This window comes from Nicotiana tomentosiformis, chromosome 6 (assembly GCF_000390325.3).
Source record: "Nicotiana tomentosiformis chromosome 6, ASM39032v3, whole genome shotgun sequence".
Lineage (NCBI taxonomy): Eukaryota > Viridiplantae > Streptophyta > Magnoliopsida > Solanales > Solanaceae > Nicotiana > Nicotiana tomentosiformis.
The window spans coordinates 5,168,333-5,192,616 of record NC_090817.1 but is presented as its reverse complement, the minus strand read 5'-3'; the positions used below and the strand labels follow the sequence as shown (position 1 = coordinate 5,192,616).

Sequence of the window (24,284 nt, the reverse complement as noted above, 5' to 3'; positions counted from 1 at the left end):
ACATGGGGTCGGTTGTACTGATACTACACTTTGCACTTCTTATGCAGATTTCGGAGTTGGTCCCAACGGCGTATTGTAGATTTGCTCGGATACAACTACCAATGGATACTTGAGGTATAACTGCATAGCGTACGTAGTTTTGAAGTCTTCTTCTATCTTATCTCATCTATGTATTATATTTCAAACAACTTGAATTTTATTCAGACCTTTATTTGTATTATTCTAGAAGCTCGTGCACTTGTGACTCCAATTCTAGGATGGTATTTAGATATCGTGTGTATTATGGATTATTCACTTTATTGTAGAATTTATTTCCGCATTTGTTTCTTTGTTATTAATTAATCTAAAATTGTTTTAAAATGGCTAATTATATTCTAACGTTGGCTTGCCTAGCAAGTAAAATGTTAGGTGCCATCACGGTCCCGAAGGTGGAAATTTCGGGTCGTGACAGTTGGTATCAGAGCACTAGGTTACATAGGTCTCACGAGTCACGAGCAAACTTAGTAGAGTCTGAAGGATCGGTACGGAGACGTCTGTATTTATCTTTCAAAATCTATGAAGTTTAGGAACAATATCACTTGTTTCTTATCCTGTCGTGCGATTTTATTCTATCATCGATAATTGAACCATTCTATTCTTATTCTCTTGTAGATGGTGAGATCACGTAATACATCTATCGATAGACAGGAACCAGAGCCCTCGATGGAAACTATGGCCAGGGGTAGAGGTCGAGGCCGAGGTCGTGCTAGAGGCCGAGGCCGAGGTAGATCTCAGTCTAGAGCTCGAGCTGCCGCACCTGTTGTAGAACCTCAGGTGGATCTTCAGGAGGAGGTTCAGTTCAGACTGTACCAGTTGGACCAGTTCAGGTCCCGGAAGGATTCATAGCTACTCCAGTGCTTCAGGATGCTCTAGTCCGTTTGGTAAGTCTTATGAAGGGCGTGGCCTAGAATAGTACATTTCCAGTGGCACCATCCATCTCACAGGATGGGGGAGGAGCAAAAACTCCCACTACTCCCGCTTCGGAGCAGATGGCTTCAGTAGCCCCCAGGGAAGTTCAGCAAAAACTCCCACTACTCCCGCTTTGAATCAGGCTCCAGTAGCCCCCGCCAGTTAGGGAAGTTCAGCCAGTTGTTGCGGCACAGACCGGTGATAGGACCACCATGTCTTTTGAGGCCTTATTGAGACTGGATAAGTTTACCAAGCTCTTTCCAGTTCACTTTAGTGGTACACTTTCTAAGGACCCACAGGATTATCTTGACCGCTGCTATGTGGTGTTGCTGAACATGGGTATAGTTGAGACCAATGGGGTCGATTTTGCTGTATTTCAGATGACGAGTTCCGTAAAGAGGTGGTGGTTAGATTATACATTGACCAAACTAGTTGGATCGCCTGCATTGACCTGGGAGCAGTTTTCACGGCTCTTTCTAGAGAAGTTCCTCCCTGTCACATTGAGAGTGGATTACCGCAAGCAATTTGAGCATCTACAGCAAGACAATATGACTGTTACTCAGTATGAATCCCGTTTTGTGGATTTATCCCGTCATGCTATCTTTTTACTACCTGCTAAGGGAGAGAGAGTGAGGAGGTTTAATGAGGGACTTACTCACCCTATCAGGCTTCAGATGGCCAAGGAGGCCGGAAGTGATATTTCCTTTCAGGCGACTGCTAATGTCGCTAGGAGGATCGAGATGGTTATTGGCCCTACCTATCATCTCTCTCCTGGTCCCACATACCCTCAAATCTGCGGGAGATCCCCACCACCTGCTGCAATAGAATATTTGACTTCAACTCTCTCTCTAACTGTAGCGACCAAAGCAGGTGCATATCTGGCCAAATCACAGAATCTAACATCATACTCTAACACTGACATAGTTCCATGGCGCAACTGCTCAAACTCTGCACGCCATGCATCCCGAAGGGACTAAGGAACAAACTCTCTCAGGAACATCTCCAAAAACTGAGCCCAAGAAAGTGAAGTTGCATCGGCCGGGCTACCCAACTCGTATGCCCGCCACTACTGATATGTCGATCCCTTAAGTTGGACCATAGTAAAAGCAGTCCACTTGTCTCCACAATACCCATAGTAAGGAGAATGCGATGGCACTCCTCTAGAAAGCCCTGTGCACTCTCTGAAGCCAAACCACTGAAGGTAGGAGGGTCATACTTCTTGAACCTTGCAAGTCTAAGCTGTTCTTCCTTAGATGCTGCGGCCCTAACCAAGGGCTGAACTGGGACCACAAGCTGAGTCGTCATGACTCCTGGAACATGACCAATGCGGATTCGCTGCTCTGGAGTACGGGCGGCGGGAGTCTAAATTCCTCCCCGATCTGTGAAGTAGCTAGTGCAATCGGAATCAACCCCGCCTGAGCCAATGTACCAAACATGCTCAGGAACTGTGCCAAGGTCTCCTGAAGTCCAGGGGTAACAGCAGGCGCCTCCGGTACCTGTCCCCCAATCGGAGCTACTAATGGCTCCTCAACTATTGCTCTAGTAGGTTCCCTAGTTGTGACACGTGCTCCCCTTCGGCCTCTGCCTCTGCCTCTGGCATTACCTGCTCTAGGAGCAGTGTCATCGGTAACTGCATCTCATGTTCTCACAATATGTGAGAGAATAGAATGGTAAAACTCAAACTCCGAGATAAATAAACTCGCATGATAGGAATGAAGGAAGTGAAACTATCCTAATGGTCTCGTAGCCTCTCGAAGATAAGTACAGACGTCTTTGTACCGATCCGCAAGACTCTACTAAGCTCTGTTATGACTCGTAGCACCTATAAACTTAGAGCTCTGATACCAATTTGTCACGACCCAAAATCTCCCTCCGTAGGATATCGTGATAGCACATAGTCTTAGGGACTAGGTAAGCCTAACATTTACTAAAATAATAACAATATTAAATAACAACTGACAAATACGAAATATGAATCTCTATACAATACTTACAATCCCATAACCGGTAGTACAAGTCATAAGCTCTACTAAGTTACTAGAAAGCCTATAAATATATCTATTTTGAAATAGAGATAAAACAGTGCAAATACAATATCAGAAGGTGACTTTGAAGCATGCGAACGCAGCAACAAGTTTACCTTGAGTCTCCACAGCAAGATTTGTACTGCTAGCGATCGGTCAACTGACTCCACATTACCTGGCTCTTCATAACAATATGCAGAAGTGTAGTATGAGTACACCATAGTTAGTACCCAGTAAGTATCAAGACTAACCTCAGTGGAGTAGTGACGAGGTACGTCAAGACACTCACTAGACAAATAACCCACCCATACTAAAATAATCGAAAACAAATAGTAGTGATAGCAACAATAATCCACTAGTACTATAAACAGTAAGGAAACAAGAACACCATAATTATCACTTAGACGAATAAGAATCACACGAACAACCAGTTAAACAAGTCTTTCACATATAATCTCTTCAAATAAATACCCTCCAAATATATTTCTTCAAATAAGTATCCTTCGAATATTAAACTCTTCCAAATAAATATCTCATATCATACTCACAAAATATGATTCTCGACCCCCTTTCATATTCTCACGGCATCTCGTGCCTATATCTCTAATCACAACCACACGAACAACTCTCGTGCCAAATATTTCAATACATAAGATCCACACGATTAATTTATTTTCAATAAAGTAAGGTTAAAGTTTTTAAACCAAGTAAGAATTCAACAAAGAAATGAGCTTATTTTATAAATAATTTGAGTAAAGAAAAGTGACATTTCAATTAAAATAAAACATCAGATAATCTATTGCTTCGGATGTAAAACTTATTAAATTAAAACATAATAGTAACTTCTTTTATTTAAAATAACTCATTCATCAAAAACCGGTAAAAACCAGGAATATAAATCTTCAGAGTTTCGTACTAAAAGCCCAAGCCAACACAATACAACAAAGAATACAAACACATAGTAAAAACAAATAATACATCACGACAGATCACAAGGATTGACCTATCACGGGAATACAAAATAACCAAAGACAAGTGCAACCATAGAGAGGTGTCGACAAAGGGCACTCCTGAGATACCGTCTCGTAGTCCCAAAAGTAAATGCTCAACAGGGAATCTCCCGAGGTACCGTCTCGTATTCCCAAAAGCAAATATGCAAGTCAGGGGGATCTCCCGAGGTACCGCCTCGTAGTCCTAAAGTAAATATGCAACAAACAACAATGCCCCAGTCTATCACAAATCATCACAATTCAATTCCCGACATAGCCCACCTCTTCTCGCCACATGCGCAGTAATAAAGTAAATGGCCTCCTTGTCTCGCCACACACGCATAATAATATTCCCACCTTGACTCTCCACATGCGCACCCTCCCCCTCCCCCATATATATATATATATATATATATATATATATATATATATATATATATATATATATATATATATATATATAGCCCGCCTTGTCATGCCGCTTGTGCATAAATCAATAGTACTAATGGCACGGTAGAAACCTCGTGAAAACACCCGAATAAAACTTTCCAATAATATAACGTGCCAATATCACATCTCATAAATTGCACCTCAAGTTCTCAAATACTATAACATTTCACAGATTGCACATCAAGTGTTCAAATATTACAATTTATCACAGATTGTACATCAAAGGCTCAAATATTACAACTCGCCAGAAAATTCAACTATACATTATTTTCCAAAATTAGGAGCCCATTTCTTGACCATAATGTTCACAAAATCTTAACAAATATATCTGGTAGTGAACAACTCAACAAAATAATATTTCACATAAAAATCAAGGTGGCAATCACACCAAATCATCATATAAAAACAAATCCAACAAAACAAGGATTTAGGCTAGATAATAAAGGATTTAATAAGTTCCAATAATTTTCAATTTAATACATAATGGCGTCTAAGGATTTTAACCAATGTAATTTGCACATATAAACCAAGAACGTACTCGTCACCTCGCGTACATGGTTTTTAATTACACAAATTGCACATAAGACTCAATGCCTAGGGGGAATTTCCTCCACTCAAGGTTAGGCAAGATACTTACCTTTTGAAGTTATGCCGATATTCCAAAATCACCTTCTTGCTTGAATTGACCTCCGGACCGCTCAAATCTAACCAAATTAATTGTATAACTTCATTAAAATTCATCGAAAATAATTTTGGTTAATAAAATGCCGATTTAAAAATTTATTCTAAAAAGTAAACAAAAGTCAACGCGGGGCTCGCCTCTCGGTGCCCGATAAAATTTCCACTAAATCCGAACACCCATTCTGATACGAGTTCAACCATACAAATTTTATCAAATTCCAATAACAAATCGTCCTCCAAATCTTGAATTTTCATTTTTGAAAAGTTTTTACAAAATTTCTCATTTCCTCCATTAAACTTTAATTAAACGATGAATATAACCATATATTCATGAAATAATATCACTTTAGGATATAGGACACTTACCCAAGTCAACGCCTTGAATAACTCCTCCAAAATTGCCCAAATATCGAGCTCCAAAATCCCAATCGAAAATGGCAAAATGACCATTTTTGGTCCTTGTGATTCTACCCAGTTTGCGCATCTGTGAGGGACCTTTTGCAGATGCGCTTTCACAGATGTGACATCAATGCCGCAGAAGCGAACAACAAAAATGTTGGGCATCGCATCTGCAATTAATGTCTCGTAGGTGCGATCGCACACATGTGCTCCCCTTTCCACAGAAGCGAGCAACTTGACTGCCTCATTCATCGCAGAAGCGACCAGAAATCTCGCAGGAGCGAGCGCGCACCTGCGCACCAAAACTCGCAGGTGCGATTATACCAATTGCTGCCTAGAAAAAGCCAACATCTTCAACAAGTCAAAATATCAACCCGTTAGCCATCCGAAATCCACCCGAGGCCCTCAAGACTTTAACCAAATATACCAATATGTCCCAAAATACAATACGAACTTAGTCAAGGCTTCAAACCACATCAAACAACACCAAAATTACAAATCGCGCATCAAATCAAATTCTGAGTTTTCAAATCTTCCAACTTCTATATTTTGTGCCGAAACGTATCAAATCAATCCGGAATGACTTCAAATTTTGCACATAAGTCATAAATAACATAATGGAGCTATTCAAATTTCCGGAATCAAAATCCGACCTGGTTATAAAAATTCCACCTTCGGTCAAACTTTCTAAAATCTTTATTTTCTAATTTTCTTCAAAATGCGTCGAATTGTCCTACAGACTTCCAAATCCAAATCCAAACATCTGCCTAAGTACGAACTCACCATACGATGCTATTGCCATCATCAAAATTCCATTCCGGGGTCATTTGGTCAAAAGTCTGCTCCCCAGTCAACTCTTTTCATTTAAGTTTTTAAATCAGAATTGTTCTTTTAATTTTATTCCGAATCTTCTGAAAATTAAACTCAACTATGCCCGCGGGTCATAATACATATTGCAAAGCTGCTCGAGGCCTTAAGTCACTGAACGGGGCATATATTCTTTAAACGACAAGTCGGGTCCTTACATATACTTGTGATTTTGCTTATTTACTCTGTCTCACACCTATTTACTTCTACCGCATCTGTCTTATTGGACCATTAGTAAGTGTCGATGTCGACCCATCGTCACTACTTCTATGGAGTTAGGCTAGATACTTACTGGGGTACGTGTTGATTTACGTACTCATGCTACACTTCTACACTTTTCGCGCATGTACATATATGTTTGGTGGTATTTTGGGCGCAGATGCGCGGCTATTGCGGGGACTTTACCGTGAGCTGCATTTCATGTTACGATTCACAGCCTGTAGAGTCTCCATCAGAGTTATTTATATTCTCCTATCTAACTTGTATTTCAGACAGATGTTGTATTTTATTATCTTTCCTAGTTGATGCTAATGCACTTGTGACACCGGGTTTTGGGGTTCCTACGGGTGGTACATTATTGTAGTTCGTGTATATATTTCCCTTTACCCCGTAAAATTTATTTCATACTATTTTATTAATGAAAGTTATGATTTAAAAATTCTAAAATGAGAAAATAAGTGATCAATCACCGTTGGCTTGCCTAACGGCGGTGTTAGGAACCATCACGACCTTTAGTGGATTTTGGACCGTGACAGGGGTTTTCACCTAGCACTTTGAGGTACGTAATTTCTATACAATGTGAATTAAATAAATAGATTATGGGTAGATTTTAACATGTAAAATTGTGAGAATCATGAGTTTAGATGAAAAACCTAGGTTTTGATAAAAATGGGATTTAACCACGAAAATTGTTAGGGAAGTGAGTGAAAATATAGATTTGTGTTCGTGAGGTTATGGGTAAAAACTTTCTTCGAAAATTTTCAGAATCCGGGCATGTAGGCTCGGGATAAATTTTAGGAATCCTTCAATTGGAGTTAGGTAATCACTCTAATAGTTTGATTATGAACTTTTGAACATGTATTGATTAATTTATATAACAATTGACTAGTTTTGGATTGTTCGGCACCGAGTTGGGGCTTTAGAGCGAAATTGTGATCGGAAGGTGAGCCTTGAGACGAGGTAAGTCTTTTGTCTAACCTTGTAAGAGGGAATTTACCCCATAGGTGATTTGAATTATTATTTGCCTCTAATTGTGGGGAGCTACATACGCACGAAGTGACGAGAGTCCGTGCGTAGCTACTATTCATGCTTATGTCCGAGTAGCTTAGGATCCAAATCATGGATTACTTGTAATGTCTGCACCCTATTTGTTAATTTAAGTGCCCAAATTATAGTAGGACTTGTTAGAAGAATTGTAAAAGACCGAATTTCACTTACTTGAATTTTTAGCAGATTACTTGACCGTTAATGGAAATTTTATTACATTGTGTATTAGTCATGTTATAACGTTTAAGTCAAAAGTTTATAAAGTATCCTCTCTTCTTATGGAGTGGGTCGAATGCCTCGACAGTATATAGATGCATATATAGATCATGCTGCACGTCCCTCGGTAGTGTACGCGTTATTCTGGAACGGGTCGTACGACCTCAGAATAAATCGTGCTTAATAATACTCGGAGCCTAATCATATGTAACGACCCGATCGGTCTTTTTCAGCCCTAGCACATTGGTCGGAAGTTTGAGTCCATGATTAGTTTCACTTCAAGTATTATTACTTGTACATGTGGTCGGAATTAAATTTCGCGAAATTCGTAGATGATTTAGAAAGAACATTCTCATTTCAGAAGCTTTAAGTTGGAAGAATTTACTAAGGTGTGATTTCGAGTAAACGGGCTCGGAATCAGGACTTGAAGGTTCCAACAGGTTCGTAAGATGATTTTGGACTTGGATTTTATATGACCTGGGAGTGTTTCAGCGCCTATTGTAAAAAGTTGGCATTTTGGAAGAATTTCATGAATTTGCGTTGAAGTGTATTTCAATGTTATCAAGGTTCGTTTGGGATTCCGAGCCTGGGAATAGCTCTATATGGTGATTCTGGTCTTAGGAGCGCGTCCGGGATGTTTGAAGGTTTGAAGATTTTTGGGATGTTTGACCGGGAGTGGACTTTCTAATGTCAAATGTGACTTGTGTGCAAAATTTGAGATCAATCGGACGTGATTTGATAGGTTTCGACATCAGATATAGAAGTTTGAAGTTCTAAAGTTCAGTAAGATCGAATTGGGGTGTGATTCATGATTTCGATGTTGTTTGATGTTAGTTGAGGTCGCGAGCGAGTTCGTATGGTGTTTTTAGACTTGTGTGGACATTTGGTGTGGAGCCCTAAGGGCTCGAGTGAGTTTCAGACATGTTCGGATGGTTGATAAGGCTTCAGTTTTCTCGTTTTTCTTTGTTGGTGTCTCAGGTATCACAAATGCCAGAATTGGTTCGCATTTGCGAGAAAGGCTTTGCAATTGCGAAGAAGCCTGATCTAGGCAAGACTCATATTTTCGAGATTTCCATTCGCATTTGCGAGCTTTTGGTCGCATTTGCGACCTTGGCATTGGGGAGCTCAGCTTCGCATTTGCGATGATTTTGTCGTATTTTTGACCTACGCATTTGCGAACCAGGTGTCGCAAATGCGACATCTGCGACTTGTGCAATAGCTTTTAATGCGGAACTTAGCCTTATCTCCCTCATTTCCCACTTGGTCTTGGACGGTTTTGAGAGCATCTTGAGAGGGGTTCCATCAACATCAAAGAGGTAAGTGATTCCCGTGTATTTTGAGTTAAATACTTGGATTATACATAGATTTTAACATGGAAATTCATGCAAATTTTTTAGAAATTTGGGGTTTTGGTAGAAAACTTAGAAATTGGTAATTTTGAATTTTGACCACGAATTTGGGTATGAAATTGAGAATAATCTATATATTTCAGTTCGTGTGGCTATGGGTAATGTTTATCTTCGAAAATATTCGAAATCCAGGCATATAGGATCGAGGGTGATTTTTATCGTCTTTTCGAGCGAAGTTGGGAATTGTTGTAAATTGGATTATAATGAGTATTAGAGTATATATTTATGGATTTGCACATTTATTGAATAGTTTTGGAGTGATGGGCATCGATTTGAGTTGTTGGAAAGTATTTGGAACCGGTTATGGAATCTCGGAGTGAGGTAAGTCTCTTTTCTAACCTTGTAAGAGGGAATTAACCATATAAGTGAATTGAATTAAAATGTGCTTCTATTTGTGGGGGCTACGTACTCACGAGGTGACGAAAATCCGTACGTAACTACTAATTATGCTATTGTCCAGGTAGTCTAGGACCCATATCATGTTATACTTGCGATGTTTGCGCCCTACTTGTTAATTTAATTGCTTAAATCATATTGAAACTTGGTAAAGGAATTGTAAAAGGTTAAACTTCATTTTCTTGACCGTTAATGAGAATTTGGTATTCCCTTGAGTAATTTAACCTTAATAAATCTTGAATTGGTTGTTGTAAATGTATTTTCTATTTTGTGGAGCGGTCCGAACGCCTCGGTAGTAGATAGATGCATCTATGGTTCGCGTCGTTCGACCCTCAATAGTGTACAATATAAATAATATGTTGGATCGGGCCGTACGACCTCAACATAATTTGCGCATGATAAATCTTTGGAACCAATTGTAATTGATATTTCTTCTTTTGTTTGAGATATAAATTGTTAAATGACGCGAATGGATTTTGAAAACTTTCCTATTAATAAAAGAATTGTCCACTCACTTCTTGTTATTGAGTTTACAGTTGTTTCATACAATCCATGCTTAAGTATAATATCGGTATTTATTGTTAGCCCATAGTAAGTGTCAGAGTCGACCCCTCGTCACTACTTCTTCGAGGTTAGACTAGATACTTACTGGGTATGCGTTGATTTACGTACTCATACTACACTTGCTGCACATTTTTGTGCAGGTACATATATGTCTAGCAGACTTGTGGGCGCAGAGGCGCGGCTATTTCGGGGACTTAGGTGAGCTACAACCCATGTTGCGAATTCTCAGCACACAGAGTCTCCTTCAGAGTTATTTATATTCTCCTGTCGAATTTGTATTACCGACAGATGTTGTATATTATTTTACTTCCTAGTAAATGCTCATGCACTTGTGACATCAGATTTAGGGGATGATTATAGGTTGTTCCGTATTGTTGTTATGAAGATATTATCATTTACTCTGTAAAACTTTATCTCTTCCTATTTAATTAAAGGAAATTTACGATTTCAGAACTACTAAAATGAGTAATTAAGTTAAAAGTTTATGGTTGGCTAACCTGACAATTGTGTTAGTTGCCATCATGACCTTTAATGGATTTTGGTTCGTGACATCATACTTGATATTATTTTGTGGCTTATGAGGTTACACTTATCAATGACGGGAATTTATTTGGAATTTATTAATTTGTGGAAGAATTATTTTCTCCTACTTGTTAATGGATTATTATTATTAATTACATAACTCGAGCTTATTTAGAATTTCTGTATTCATATTGTTAGCCCATAGTAAATGTTAAAGTCGATCTCTCGTTACTACTTCTTCGAGGTTGGAATTGATACTTACTGGGTACGCATTGATTTACGTACTTATACTACTCTTGCTGCACATTTTTGTGCAGGTGCATATATGTCTAGCAGACTTGTGGGCGCAGAGGCGTGACTATTTCGGGGACTTAAGTGAGCTGCAGCCCATGTTGCGAATTCACATCACACATCCTTCGGAGTTATTTATATTCTCCTGTCCAATTTGTATTACCGACAGATGTTGTATTTTATTTTACTTCCTAATAAACGCTCATGCACTTGTGACATCAGATTTTGGGGATGACTATGGGTTGTTCCGTATTGTTGTTGTGAAGATATTATCATTTACTCTATAAAACTTTATCTATTACTATTTAATTGAAGGAAATTTACTATTTCAGAAATACTAAAATGAGTAATTAAGTTAAACTTTTATGGTTGGCTAGCCTGACAGTAGTGTTAGGCGCCATCACGACCTTTAATAGATTTTGGTTCGTGGCATCATACTTGATATTATTTTGTGGCTTATGAGGTTACACTTATCAATGACGGGAATTTATTAATTTGTGAAAGAATTATTTTCTCCTACTTGTTAATGGGTTATTATTATTAATTACATAACTCAAGCTTATTTAGAATTTCTGTATTCATATTGTTAGCCCATAGTAAGTGTCAAAGTCGATCTCTCGTCACTACTTCTTTGAGGTTGGACTAGATACTTATTGGGTACGTGTTGATTTACGTACTCATACTACACTTGCTGCACATTTTTGTGCAGGTGCATATATGTCTAGCAGACTTGTGGGCGCAGAGGCACGACTATTTCGAGGACTTAGGTGAGCTGCAACCCATGTTGCGAATTCGCATCACACAGAATCTCCTTCGGAGTTATTTATATTCTCTTGTCCAAATTGTATTCCGGACAAATGTTGTATTTTATTTTACTTCCTAATAAATGCTCATGCACTTGTGACACCATATTTTGGTGATGATTATCGGTTGTTCCGTATTGTTGTTGTGAAGATATAATCATTTACTCTGTAAAACTTTATCTCTTACTATTTAATTGAAGCAAATTTACGATTTCAGTAATACTAAAATGAGTAATTAAGTTAAACTTTTATGGTTCGCTAGCCTGACAGTGGTGTTAGGCGCCCTCACGACCTTTAATGGATTTTGGGTCGTGACATCATACTTGATATTATTTTGTGGCTTATGAGGTTACACTTATTAATGATGGGAATTTATTAATTTTTGAAAGTGTCGAATTTTGTTAGCCCATAGTAAGTGTCGAAGTCGACCCCTCGTCACTACTTCTTCGAGGTTAGACTAGATACTTACTGAGTACATGTTGTTTATGTACTCACGCTACACCTTTGCAGTAATCATGCAAGATCTGAGGCAGGTGTATCTGGCGGTACTACCGGCGCACATCCCAGATATCCCAAGGCCTAGTGGTGAGCTGCTTCCTGAGTCGTTCCGCAACACCTAGTGTCTCTCATTTGCATTTATTTCTGTCTATTTTTATTCCAGACATTAGCTAGAGTTTTGTATAATCTAGTAATGCTCATACACTTGTAACACCAGGTCTTGGCACACACATTAGCAGACGTATGGTTTTGGATTATTCTATGCTTATGATTGCACTCAACTGCTTTCGTTTATTAATTTATCAATTTGAGGTTTCTTAACCTTTTAGTTAATGGAATTTAATTACTTAAAAACTTATTAATTGAGAAATAACATGGTTTAATTTATTGTTGTCTTGTCTAGCGGTAACGTTGGGCTCCATCACGGCCTATAGGAGAATTGGGTCGTGACAATATGGTATCAGAGCACTAGGTTCATGTAGGTCTAATAACTTCTGAGCAGGCCTAATAAAGTATTGCGGATCGATGCGAAAACATCCGTACTTATCTTCGAGAGGCTATAGGGTGTTAGAAAATTACGCTTTCTTCATCTCCTATCGTGCAGTTGATGTGGTACTAAGTATATTTCTCTTATTCTCTCACAAATGGTGAGAATGAACGCAGCTGATGTTCCAGACCATAGAGGAGTTTCTCCTCCTCTTGCTAGAGGCAGAGGCCGAATGAGGGTCCCAACCCGTGGTAGAAGATGAGGACGCCCTAGGGTTACTCCAACTATGACACTAGTGGATCCAGTAGAGGATCCTATCATTGAGAAGCAGGGCGAGGTTTCTGCAGCAGAGCCAGGTCCATTGGATTTCATGTCCACACCGGGATTCCAAGAGCTCATGGGCCGTACGCTGCGGTTCATAGATTCTATGACTTAGGCTGGTTAATTTCTAGCAGACCTAGCCACATCTTAGGCAGGATGGGGAGCACAGACCCCTACCGCTCAAGCTCCAGGGCATGCAACTGTCATGTGTCTGACCCCGGGCGCACTACCCGTGGGTGGAGCTCAGTCACTTACAACAGCTATACCTGAGCCCAGACCAGCTGTGGTCGGCGGTCCGCAAAAACTATTCGACAGATGGACTAGGCTTCATCCCCCTGTCTTCGGAGGTGGGCGAAATGAGGACCCCCAGGACTTTATTGATCGGTACAGGGACAGACTGCACAATATGAGGATATTGGAGTCCCATGGGGTGGATTTTACTGCTTTCCATCTGGAGGGCAGGGCCCGTAGGTGGTGGTAGTCATATCTTCTCGGTAGACTAACGGATTCTCCTCCCATGACTTGGGACAGGTTCACCCATATTTTCCTGCATATGTATATTCCACCCACTCAGAGGGAAGAGTTACGGTTTCAGTTCGAGCAGCTCCAGCAGGGTCAGATGTTAGTGACCGACAATGAGGCAAGGTTCTATGAGTTATCTCGACATGCACTTATGATCAGTCCCACCGATGCAGAGAGAGTGCAGAGGTTTGTTGCAGGTTTGCACACTGGCATTCATGAAACCATGGCCCGAGAGGTTCAGATGGGGACTTCTTACGAATTATGTATAGAGATAACTCGGAGGATCGAGGGTGTACATCAGCATAGACGAGAGTAGGCTATGAGGGATAAGCGATTTCGGTATTCGGGAGAGTTCATAGGTGCCCCGAATAGGGACAAAGGCTAGTTAGTAAGGGGTCAGTCTAGCAGGCCCACATATCCAGCACCGCCACCTCCTCGGGGTGCTCCAGTGTGACCTTATATCAGCGTCATGGCAGAGAGTTCCTACCACTAGTTTTTCAGGGTTCCTCAAGTGGGTAATTAGGCCATCAGGGTCAGACTTCAGGTTAGCAAATCACTGTACCGAGAGGTTGTTTCGAGTGCGGGGATCTCATTCATGTGCGGAAGTTCTGCCCCAGGATTCGGGGCAAGGTAGTGCAGCTGGATCAGCAACATATGATTGCAGCACAAGCTGCCCCACTAGCCGTTCGACTGCCTAGAGGCGGAGGGAAGATAGGTAGGGGTCGTCCTAGAGGTAGAGGCCAGCCAGGTAGTACTCCAGCTAGGTTCTATGCTTTTTGCCAGACCAGGTGCAGTGGCCTCAGATGTCATGATCACAAGTATTTGTTTTCTCCACGACAGGGATGCTTCAGTACTACTTAATCCACGGTCTACGTATTCATATATTTCATATCTGTTTGCTCATTTCCTTTGTGTTTCTCATGAGTCCTTGGGTACTCCTGTTTATGTATCCACTATTATAGGTGATTCCATTGTTGTGGATCGGATCTATTGGTCTTGCATTGTTACTTTTTGTGGTTATGAGACTAGAGCGGATCTTTTGTTGCTCAATATGACCGACTTTGAGGTCATCCTGGGTATGGACTGGTTATCTCCATATCACTCCATCCTTGATTTCCATGTCAATACTATTACCTTGGAGATGCTAGAGTTTCCTAGGTTAGAGTGGAAGGGTTCGTCTGTTAGTGTATCTAGCTGGGTTATCTTTTTTCTTAAGGCTCGACACATGGCCGAGAAGCATTGTTTGGCTTATCTAGATTATGTTAGATATATTACTGCAGAGTCTCCGACGATTGATTCAGTGCCCGTTGTCCGGGAGTTCTCCGATGTGTTTCCTTCTGATCTTGCAGGCGTACCACTAGATCATTATATCAATTTCTATATTTAATGGGCTCCAGGTACCCATCCTATCTCTATCCTATCATACTGTATGGCACCAAAAGAGTTAAAGGAGTTGAAGGAACAATTTGAGGAGTTTTTAGCAAAGGGGTTCGTCAGACCGAGCATATCGCCTTGGGGTGCACCAGTGTTATTTGTGATGAAGAAAGATGGGACTATGAGGATGTGCAATAATTACTGCCAGTTGAACAAAGTTACCATTAAGAACAAGTATCCGTTGTTCTCTAAAATCGACTTAAGATCGGGGTACCATCAGTTGAAGATCCGGGATTCAGATGTTCCGAAGACTTCTTTTCGGACTAGATATGGCCATTATGAGTTCCTAGTGATGTCCTTCGGTTTGACTAATGCGCCGAAGGCGTTTATGGATTTGATGAACAGGGTGATCAGGCCATATATTGATTCATTTGTCATTATCTTCATTGATGACATTTTGATCTACTCTCGCAGAATGGAGGAGCACGAGCAACCTTTGAGAATAGTACTTCAAACCTTGCGGGAACAGAAGCTATATGCTAAGTTCTCCAAGTGTGAGTTTTGGCTAGATTCTGTAGTATTCTTGGGGCATGTTGTATCAGGCGAGGGTATTAAGGTTGATCCCAAGAAGATTGAGGCAGTTCAGAGTTGGCCTCGTCCTACCACAACGACTGAGATTAAGAGCTTTTTGGGGTTAAAATGTTATTATCGCCAGTTTGTGGAGGGCTTCTCATCAATCGCAGCACCTTTGACTAGATTGACCAAGAAGGGTGCTCCGTTCTAATGGTCCGATGATTGTGAGGTGAGATTTCATAAGCTCAAGACCGCATTGACTTCAGCACAAGTGTTAGTGTTGCCTTCTGGTTCAGGGATGTATACGGTGTATTGTGATGTTTCACGCGTTGGATTGGGTTGTGTACTGATGCAGAAGGGGTGAGTTATTGCATATACTTCACATCAGCTGAAGCCTCACGAGAAGAATTAACCGGTACTCGATTTGGAGTTGGATGCAATTGTCCATGCACTTAAAATCTGGAGGCATTATCTTTATGGAGTTTCCTGTTAGGTTTACACCGATCATCGCAGCTTGCAGCATTTTTTCAAGCAGAGGGATCTTAATTTGAGGCAGCGCAGGTGGCTTGAGTTACTAAAAGATTATGATATTACCATACTTTATCACACAGGAAAGGCAAATGTACTTGCGGATGCCTTGAGCATAAATGCGGATAGTATAGGTAGTTTGGCATTCATTTCAGCAGAGGAGAGGCCACTAGCTTTGGACATTCAGTCCTTGGATAACAGACTTGTGAGGTTGGATATTTTAGAGCCCAGCCGAGTTCTTACATGCGTTGTTGCTCAGTATTCACTATTCGAGCAGATCAAGGCTCGCTAGTATGATGATCCTTACTTGCTGGTTCTTAGAGAGACGGTACTACATGGTGGTGCCAAGGAGGTTACTCTCAGTAAGGATGGTGTTCTACGACTCCAGGGTCGCCTATATGTTCCTAATATTGATGGCTTAAGGGAGAAGATTCTAGAGGAGGCACACATCCTTTGGTATTCTATTCCTCCAGGTGCTACAAAGATGTATCGCGACCTGAGGCAACATTATTGGTGGAGGCGGATGAATAAAGACGTAGTTGAGTATGTGGCGAGGTGCCTAAATTACCAGCAGGTCAAGTATAAGCATCAAAGGTCAGGTGGCCTACTTCAGCAGATGACTATACCTGAGTAGAAATGGGAGCGCATTACTATGGACTTCGTAGTTGGGTTGCCGCGAACCTTGCGGAAGTTTGATACAGTTTGGATCATTGTCGATAGGTCGACCAAGTAGGCATACTTCATTCTAGTTGTTACCACGTACTCTTCAGAGAGGTTGGCCCAGATTTATATTCAGGAGATTGTTCGGTTGCATGGTGTACATGTTTCCATTATATCAGATAGAATCCCTCAATTTACTTTGCATTTCTAGAGAGCAGTACAGAGTGAGTTAAGGACCCGTATAGATCTCAGCACAGCCTTTCATCTGCATACCGACAGGCAGTCGGAGCGGACAATTCATATCTTGGAGGATATGCCCAGAGCATGCGTGATTGACTTCGGAGGGAAGTGGGATCGATTCATGCCTTTGGCTTAATTTGCTTACAGCAACAGTTATCAGTTCAACATCAAGATGGCTCCATTTGAAGCTTTATGTGGTCGGCGATGTCATTCTCCCATCGGATGGCTTGAGCATGGCAAGGCTGAGTGTGATAACCCAAAATATCATCTTTAAATTTAATAAGTAATTCTGTGTTCTAAAATCTCGAAAAGCACTAATTAGCATTCCTCGACTTGCGTGTGCAATCCGTTAAATTTTTCGGAAAGTTTTTATGTGAAAAATGGATTAAAATGTGAAATAGAGCCTTAAAACTCAACTTAGTTGACTTTGGTCAACAATTTGAGCAAACAGACCCGGATCAGTATATTGACAGTTCCGGTAGCTCCGTATTGTGATTTGGTACTTGGGCGTATGCCCGGAATTTAATTTGGAGGTCCCTAGCTCAAGTTATGACCATTTAACGGAAACTAGTAATTTAAAAGCTAAAGATTTTCAAGTTTGACCACGGGGTTGACTTTTTTATATCGGAGCCAGAATCCGATTCTGGAAATTTGAATTGCTCCGTTATGTCATTTAGGACTTGTGTTCCAAATTTGAAGTCATTCCGGATTCATTTAATATGTTTTGGCACGTGATTTGCAAATTGAAAAGTTTAAAACTCAAAAGTTTGAATCGGGGTGTGAACTATAATTTCAGCGTTGTTTGACGTGATATTAGACCCCGAGTAAGTCCGTATTATATTACGGGACTTGTTGGTATATTCGGACAGGGTCTCGAGTATCGTGAGTGTGATTCGGATCGAAATCGGATCGAATTGTGAACTTAAGCCAATTCTGGAAATTTCTGCCTATGATGTAATCGCACCTGGCAGGGTCTTGGCCGCAGGTGCGGCAGAATTGCGCAGATGCGGGACTGGGCTGGCCTGGGGTCTTCGCAGGTGCGGCCATTTCGCGCAGAAGCGGATGTCGCAGGTGCGACAGGAATCTCTGCAGATGCGGAACTTCACCTGGCAGCCTGGCATCGCAAATGCGAGTCCGCAAATGCGAAACGTTTATCCACAGATGCAAAAATATCTGGGCAGAGCCCATAAATTCGGAAGTCGCCATTTTTACTCATTTTTGTGTTTTGAGTCTCGGATTTTGACGATTCCAAAGCGAGTTTTCAGGACTTTGAATTGGGTAAGTGTTATATAACCAAAAGTGATTATATTTCATAAATCCATGTCTATATTCATCATTTATTTCGGATTTAGATGGAAGAAATTAGAATTTTTATAAAATCTTTCAAAAATGAAAAATTTGGATTTGAAGGTCCATTTGACATCGGAATTGGATAATGTTTGTATGGTTGAGCTCGTAGCAGAACGGGTGTTCGGATTTCGTGAGTTTTTCTGGGATTTGAGATGTGGGTCCCACTGTCGAATATTTTAATAAATTTCATATTTTTATCCAGAAAATTAGTAAATTCATATGGAATTAATTTCTATGATTCGTATTGAGTAAATCGAATTGTTTGTGAATAGATTTGAAGCTTTTGGAGATAAATTTAAAAGGTAGAGTGTTGGTTGAGTAATTGATTGAAATTTTCAAAGTGAGGTAAGTGTCGTGGTTAACCTTGACTTGAGGGAATATAACCCTTAAATTATTTGTTATGTGAAATGCATGTGAACGACGTATAGGCGAGGTGACGAGTGTCTATATGTCGTCAAAGTAATTGTTTGCCTGCTTAGTTGAAAAATCATAAATTATTTTAATTCATGAATTAATTATAATAATAATTATTTCTCTCATATTCTTTGTCAAATATTAATTCTTGAATTCCTGCATTAATTGTTACATGCTATTTGAATTATGTGTTTTAATTTTTATTTGACATTTAGCATATTAAATATTAAACTGCCTATTTTCTCCCTGATTTTCATAATAATTTGCAATTTGTCATTGTTTGTTTCATAATTAAATCATAATTATTGTATGCTTGCTGTCTTATAATTTTATATTAATTGTTGCATTTATTGGGGAAATTTCTTCTATAAGAATTGGTAAATAGATATATTGGAGGATCGGGTTGCACGCCGTAACAAACCTATTAAAAGTTCATATTAGGGGATCGGGTTGCGCGCCGAAAGACTTATTAAAAGTCCATATTGGTGGATCGGGTTGCACGCCGTAATAGAATTATTTAAAAGTCAACATTGGGGGATCAGATTGCACGCCGCAACAGACTTATTTAAAAGTCTATATATACTTGATTGAAATAAATATATGACAGACTTTATTAAAAGTAATATATTGGGAAAGCAGGTTGCACGCTGCAACAGAATTGAATGTGAATATATTGTGAGATCGGGTTGCACGCTGCAACAAAATTGATGAAAATGATAATTGGTTATGACTGCTGAGTTGGCTTCAATTATTATAAATGGGTTACTTGATTTATTTCTATTATTGTTGTTATTACTAATATTGCGTACAGGTAATGTAAGTGACCCGCCTTAGCCTCGTCACTACTTCGTCGAGGTTAGGCTCATCACTTACCACTACATGGGGTCGGTTGTACTGATACTACACTCTGCACTTCTTGTGCAGATTTTGGAGTTGGTCCCAGCGGCGTACCATAGACTTGCTCGGATTTCAGCTACCAGAGGAGACTTGAGCTATAACTGCATGGCATCCGCAGTTCTGAAATCCTCTTCTATTTTAATTTAGTTGTGTGTTTATTTTCAGACAGCTTTATTTTATTTAGATCTTTATTTGTATTATTTTAGAAGCTCGTGCACTTGTGACACCAAATTCTGGGATGGTATTTAGACACCATTGTTTTTAAGGATTATTCACTATATTTTAGACTTTACTTCCGCATTTATTTCTTTGATTATTAATAAATTTAAAAATTATTTTAAAAATGGATAATATTATTCTAACGTTGGCTTGCCTAGCAAGTGAAATGTTAGGCACTATCACGGTCCGAAGGTGGGAATTTCGGGCCGTGACAGTTGCTATCAAAGCACTAGGTTACATAGGTCTCACGAGTCATAAGAAAGCTTAGTAGAGTCTGAAGGATCGGTAAGGAGACGTATGTACTTATCTCTCAGAGGCTGTGAAGTTTAGGAACAATATCACTTCTTTCTTATTCTGTCTTGCAAATTTATTCTATCATCGATGATTGAACCATTCTACTTTTATTCTTTCGCAGATGCTGAGAACACGTAATACCTCTACCGATGGACACGTACCAAAACCCCGGTGGAAACTATGCCCAGGGGTAGAGGTCGAGGTCGAGGCCGAGGTCGTGCTAAAGGTCAAGGCAGAGGCCGAGGTAGAGCTCAGTCCAGATCTCGAGCTGCTGCAACTGTTGAAGAACCTCAGGTGGACCTTTAGGAGGATGTTCCAGCTCAGAATGTATTAGTTGGACCAGTTCAGGTCCCGAAAGGATTCATAGACACTCCAGTACTTTAGGATGCTCTAGTCTATTTGGTAAGTCTTATGGAGGGCGTGGCCCAGAATGGTACATTTCTAGTGGCACCAGCCGTCTCACAGGCTGGGGGAGGATCCCAAACTCACACTACTCCCGCTCCGGAGTAGATGGCTCCCCAGAATCAAGCACCAAAAGCCCCGCCAGTTGGTGTAGTTCAGCCAGTTGTTGCGGCACAGACCGGTGATAGGCCTGAAATGTATTTTGAGGCCTTATTGAGAATGAATATGTTTACTAAGCTCTTTCCAGTTCACTTCAGTGGTACACCTTCTGAGGACCCACAGGATTATCTTGAACGCTGCCACGAGGTTCTTCCGAACATGGGTATAGTTGAGACCAATGGGGTTGATTTTGCTGTATTTCAGATGACGGGTTCTGCCAAGAGGTGGTGGAGAGATTATACATTGACCAGACCAGTTGGATCGCCTGCACTTACCTGGGAGCAGTTCTCTCAGCTAGTCCTGGAGAAGTTCCTTCCTATCACACTGAGAGAGGAATTCTGCAAGCAATTTGAGTGTCTACAGCAGGGTAGTATGACTGTTACTTAGTATGAGTCCCGTTTTATGGATTTGGCCTGTCATGCTCTCCATTTACTACCTACTGAGGGAGAGAGATTGAGGAGGTTTATTGAGGGACTCACTCACCCTATCAGGCTTCAGATGTCCAAGGAGACCGGAAGTGTAATTTCTTTTCAGGCAGCTTCTAATATCGCGAGGAGAATCGAGATGGTTCTTGCACAAGAGAGAGGGCAAAGGTCTGACAAGAGGCCTCATCAGTTCGGTGGTTTTAGTGGTGCCTCGTCTGGAGGTAGGGGTAATTTTGGTAGGGGTCATCCTCCCAGGCCATTTCATTTAGCACTTCATACATCTCCCGGTGCTTCAGGGAGTCACAACCCTATTATGTCTTGCTATGGACAGCCAACATTTAGTGCACATTTAGCTCCTATCAGTGCATCACCACTCCAGAGTTACTATAACGGTTATCCGACCCATTTGGGTCAGCTTCAGCTTTAACAACCACGACATAAGGATGGGTGTTATGAGTGTGGGAACATTGGTCACATTAGGAGGTATTGTCCTAGATTGGCGAGTAACAGATCTCGGCAAGATTCTCGTGCTGTCATACCGGCACCGGTTGCTTCACCGCCTGCTCAGCCAGCTAGAGGTAGGGGTCAGGCAGCTAGAAGTGGAGGTAAGGCCATTAGAGGTGGAGGTCATACCATTAGAGGTAGAGGCCAGCCAGTTAGAGGTCGTCCCAGGGATGCAGTTCAGAGTGGTGCGGCCCATCGCCGATTTTATGCTTTTCCAGCTAGGCCTGAGGCCGAGTCATCTGATGGTGTGATCACATGTATTATTCCAGTTTTTCATAGAGATGCTTCAGTTCTATTTGATCCAGGATCTACTTATTCCTATGTGTTCTCCTATTTTGCTTCATATTTGGTTGTGCCTTGTGATTCTCTGAGTGCTTTTGTGTATGTATCTACACCGGTAGGAGACTCTGTTATAGTAGATCATGTCTATCATTCGTGTGTGGTTAATATTGGTAATCTTGAAACTAGTGTGGATCTTCTACTTCTTGATATGGTAGATTTTGATGTCATCTTGGGTATGGATTGGCTGTCCCCTTATCATGCTATATTGGATTGTCATGCCAAGATAGTGACCCTAGCTATGTCGGGGTTACCTCGGTTAGAGTGGAAATGAACTTCTGGTCATTCTGCCAGCAGGGTTATTTCTTATATGAAAGCTCGGCGTATGGTAGAGAAAGGGTGTCTAGCCTATTTGGCTTAAATTCGCGATCCCAGTGCGGATGTTCCTTCTATGGACTCAGTACTAGTTTTTCATGAATTTCCAGAAGTATTTCCTGCAGATTTTCCGGGGATGCCACCCGATAGAGATATTGACTTTTGTATTGATTTGGCTCCGTGCACTCAGCCCATTTCTATTCCACCATACTATATGGCCCCGCTAAAGTTGAAAGAATTGAAAGAGAAGTTATAAGAGTTACTGGATCAGGGATTCATTAGACCTAGTGTCTCGCCCTAGGGGGCACCAGTATTATTTGTAAAGAAAAAAGATGGCTCTACGCGGATGTGTATAGACTATCGGTAGTTGAACAAGGCCACTATAAAAAACAAATATCCGCTGCCAAGAATTGATGACTTATTTGATCAGCTTCAGGGTGCCAAGGTATTTTTGAAGATTGATTTGAGGTCTAGTTACCATCAATTGAAGATTAGTGCATCTTATGTCCCTAAGATAGCTTTTCAAACTGTGTATGGGCATTAGGAATTCTTAGTGATGTCATCTGGGTTGACAAATGCCCCAGCAACATTTATAGATTTAATGAAACGGGTGTTCAAGCCTTATTTGGACTCTTTTGTGGTTGTATTCATTGATGATATATTTATTTACTCCAGCAGTCGAAAGGAGCATGAGTAACATCTTCGAAGTGTTCTTCACACTTTGAAGAATAATCAGTTATATGCCAATTTTTCAAAATGCGAGTTTTGGTTAGACTCAGTTGCCTTTTTGGGGCATGTTGTATCGGCAGAAGGCATGAAGGTGGTTCCTAAGAAGATTGAGGCTATTCAGAATTGGCCTAAACCTACTTCAGTTCCAGAGATCCGGAGTTTCCTGGGTTTAGTAGGTTATTATCGTCGGTTCATGGAAGGACTTTCATCTATAGCAATCCCATTGACCAGACTGACCTAGAAAGGTGCCCCATACAGATGGTCAGACGAGTGTGAGTTGAGTTTTCAGAAACTCAAGACTGCTTTGACTACGGTGCCAGTGTTGGTATTACCCACATCGTTGGGCTTGGTGCAGTATTAATGAAAGATGGCAGAGTGATTGCATATGCGTCGCGGCAGTTGAAGGTTCACGAGAAGAATTATCATGTTCATGACTTAGAGTTGGCAGCCATTGTTCATGCGTTGAAGATTTTGAGGCATTACCTCTACTGTGTCTCGTGTGAGGTATTTACTGATCATCGTAGCCTCTAGTACATTCTCAAACAAAAAGATCTTAATTCGAGGCAGAGGAGATGGTTGGAGTTGTTGAAAGACTATGATATCACCATTTTGTATCACCTCGAAAAGGACAATGTGGTGGCCGATGCTTTGAGTAGAAAGGCTGTGAGTATGGGCAGTCTTGTGTATATTCTGGTTGGTGAGAGGCCATTAGCTGCAAATGTTCAGACTTTGGCTAATCAGTTTGTGAGGTTAGATGTTTCACAACCTAGTCGGGTTTTAGCTGGCATAGTCGCTCGGTCTTCTTTATATGAGTGCACCAGAGAGAGGCAGTATGATGATCCCCATTTACTTGTCCTTAAGGACACGGTGCGGCACGGTGATGCCAAACAAGTTGTTGTGAGATGGGGTTCTGCGAATGCATGGTCGTATTTGTGTGCCTAATGTGGATGGGCTTCGTGAATTAATTCTTGAAGAAGCACACAGTTCCAGGTATTCTATTCATCCAGGTACTGCCAAAATATATCAAGATTTGCGGCAACATTATTGGTGGAGGAGAATGAAAAAGGATATAGTTGCATATGTGGCTCGGTGTCTGAATTGTCAGCAAGTTAAGTACGAGCATCAGAGACCTGGTAGTTTGCTTCAGAAGTTAGAAATTCCTGAGTGGAAGTGGGAGCGTATCACTATGGATTTTGTTGTTGGGCGCCC

At 40.8% G+C, this 24,284-nt stretch overlaps 1 protein-coding gene across 1 annotated transcript in view; it reads left to right on the top strand.

Annotated features, from left to right (window-relative positions):
- The window catches only part of LOC138893517 (uncharacterized), a 38,451-nt gene extending 23,411 nt beyond the window's left edge, over positions 1 to 15,040 (top strand). Inside the window, exons 2-6 of the mRNA XM_070178127.1 lie at positions 1,213 to 1,691; positions 8,819 to 8,888; positions 9,024 to 9,156; positions 13,663 to 13,850; positions 14,616 to 15,040. Coding sequence (XP_070034228.1) covers positions 1,213 to 1,691; positions 8,819 to 8,888; positions 9,024 to 9,156; positions 13,663 to 13,850; positions 14,616 to 15,040 — 1,295 coding nt within the window. The remainder of the gene's footprint in view (positions 1 to 1,212; positions 1,692 to 8,818; positions 8,889 to 9,023; positions 9,157 to 13,662; positions 13,851 to 14,615) is intronic.
- The last annotated feature ends 9,244 nt before the right edge of the window (positions 15,041 to 24,284 follow it).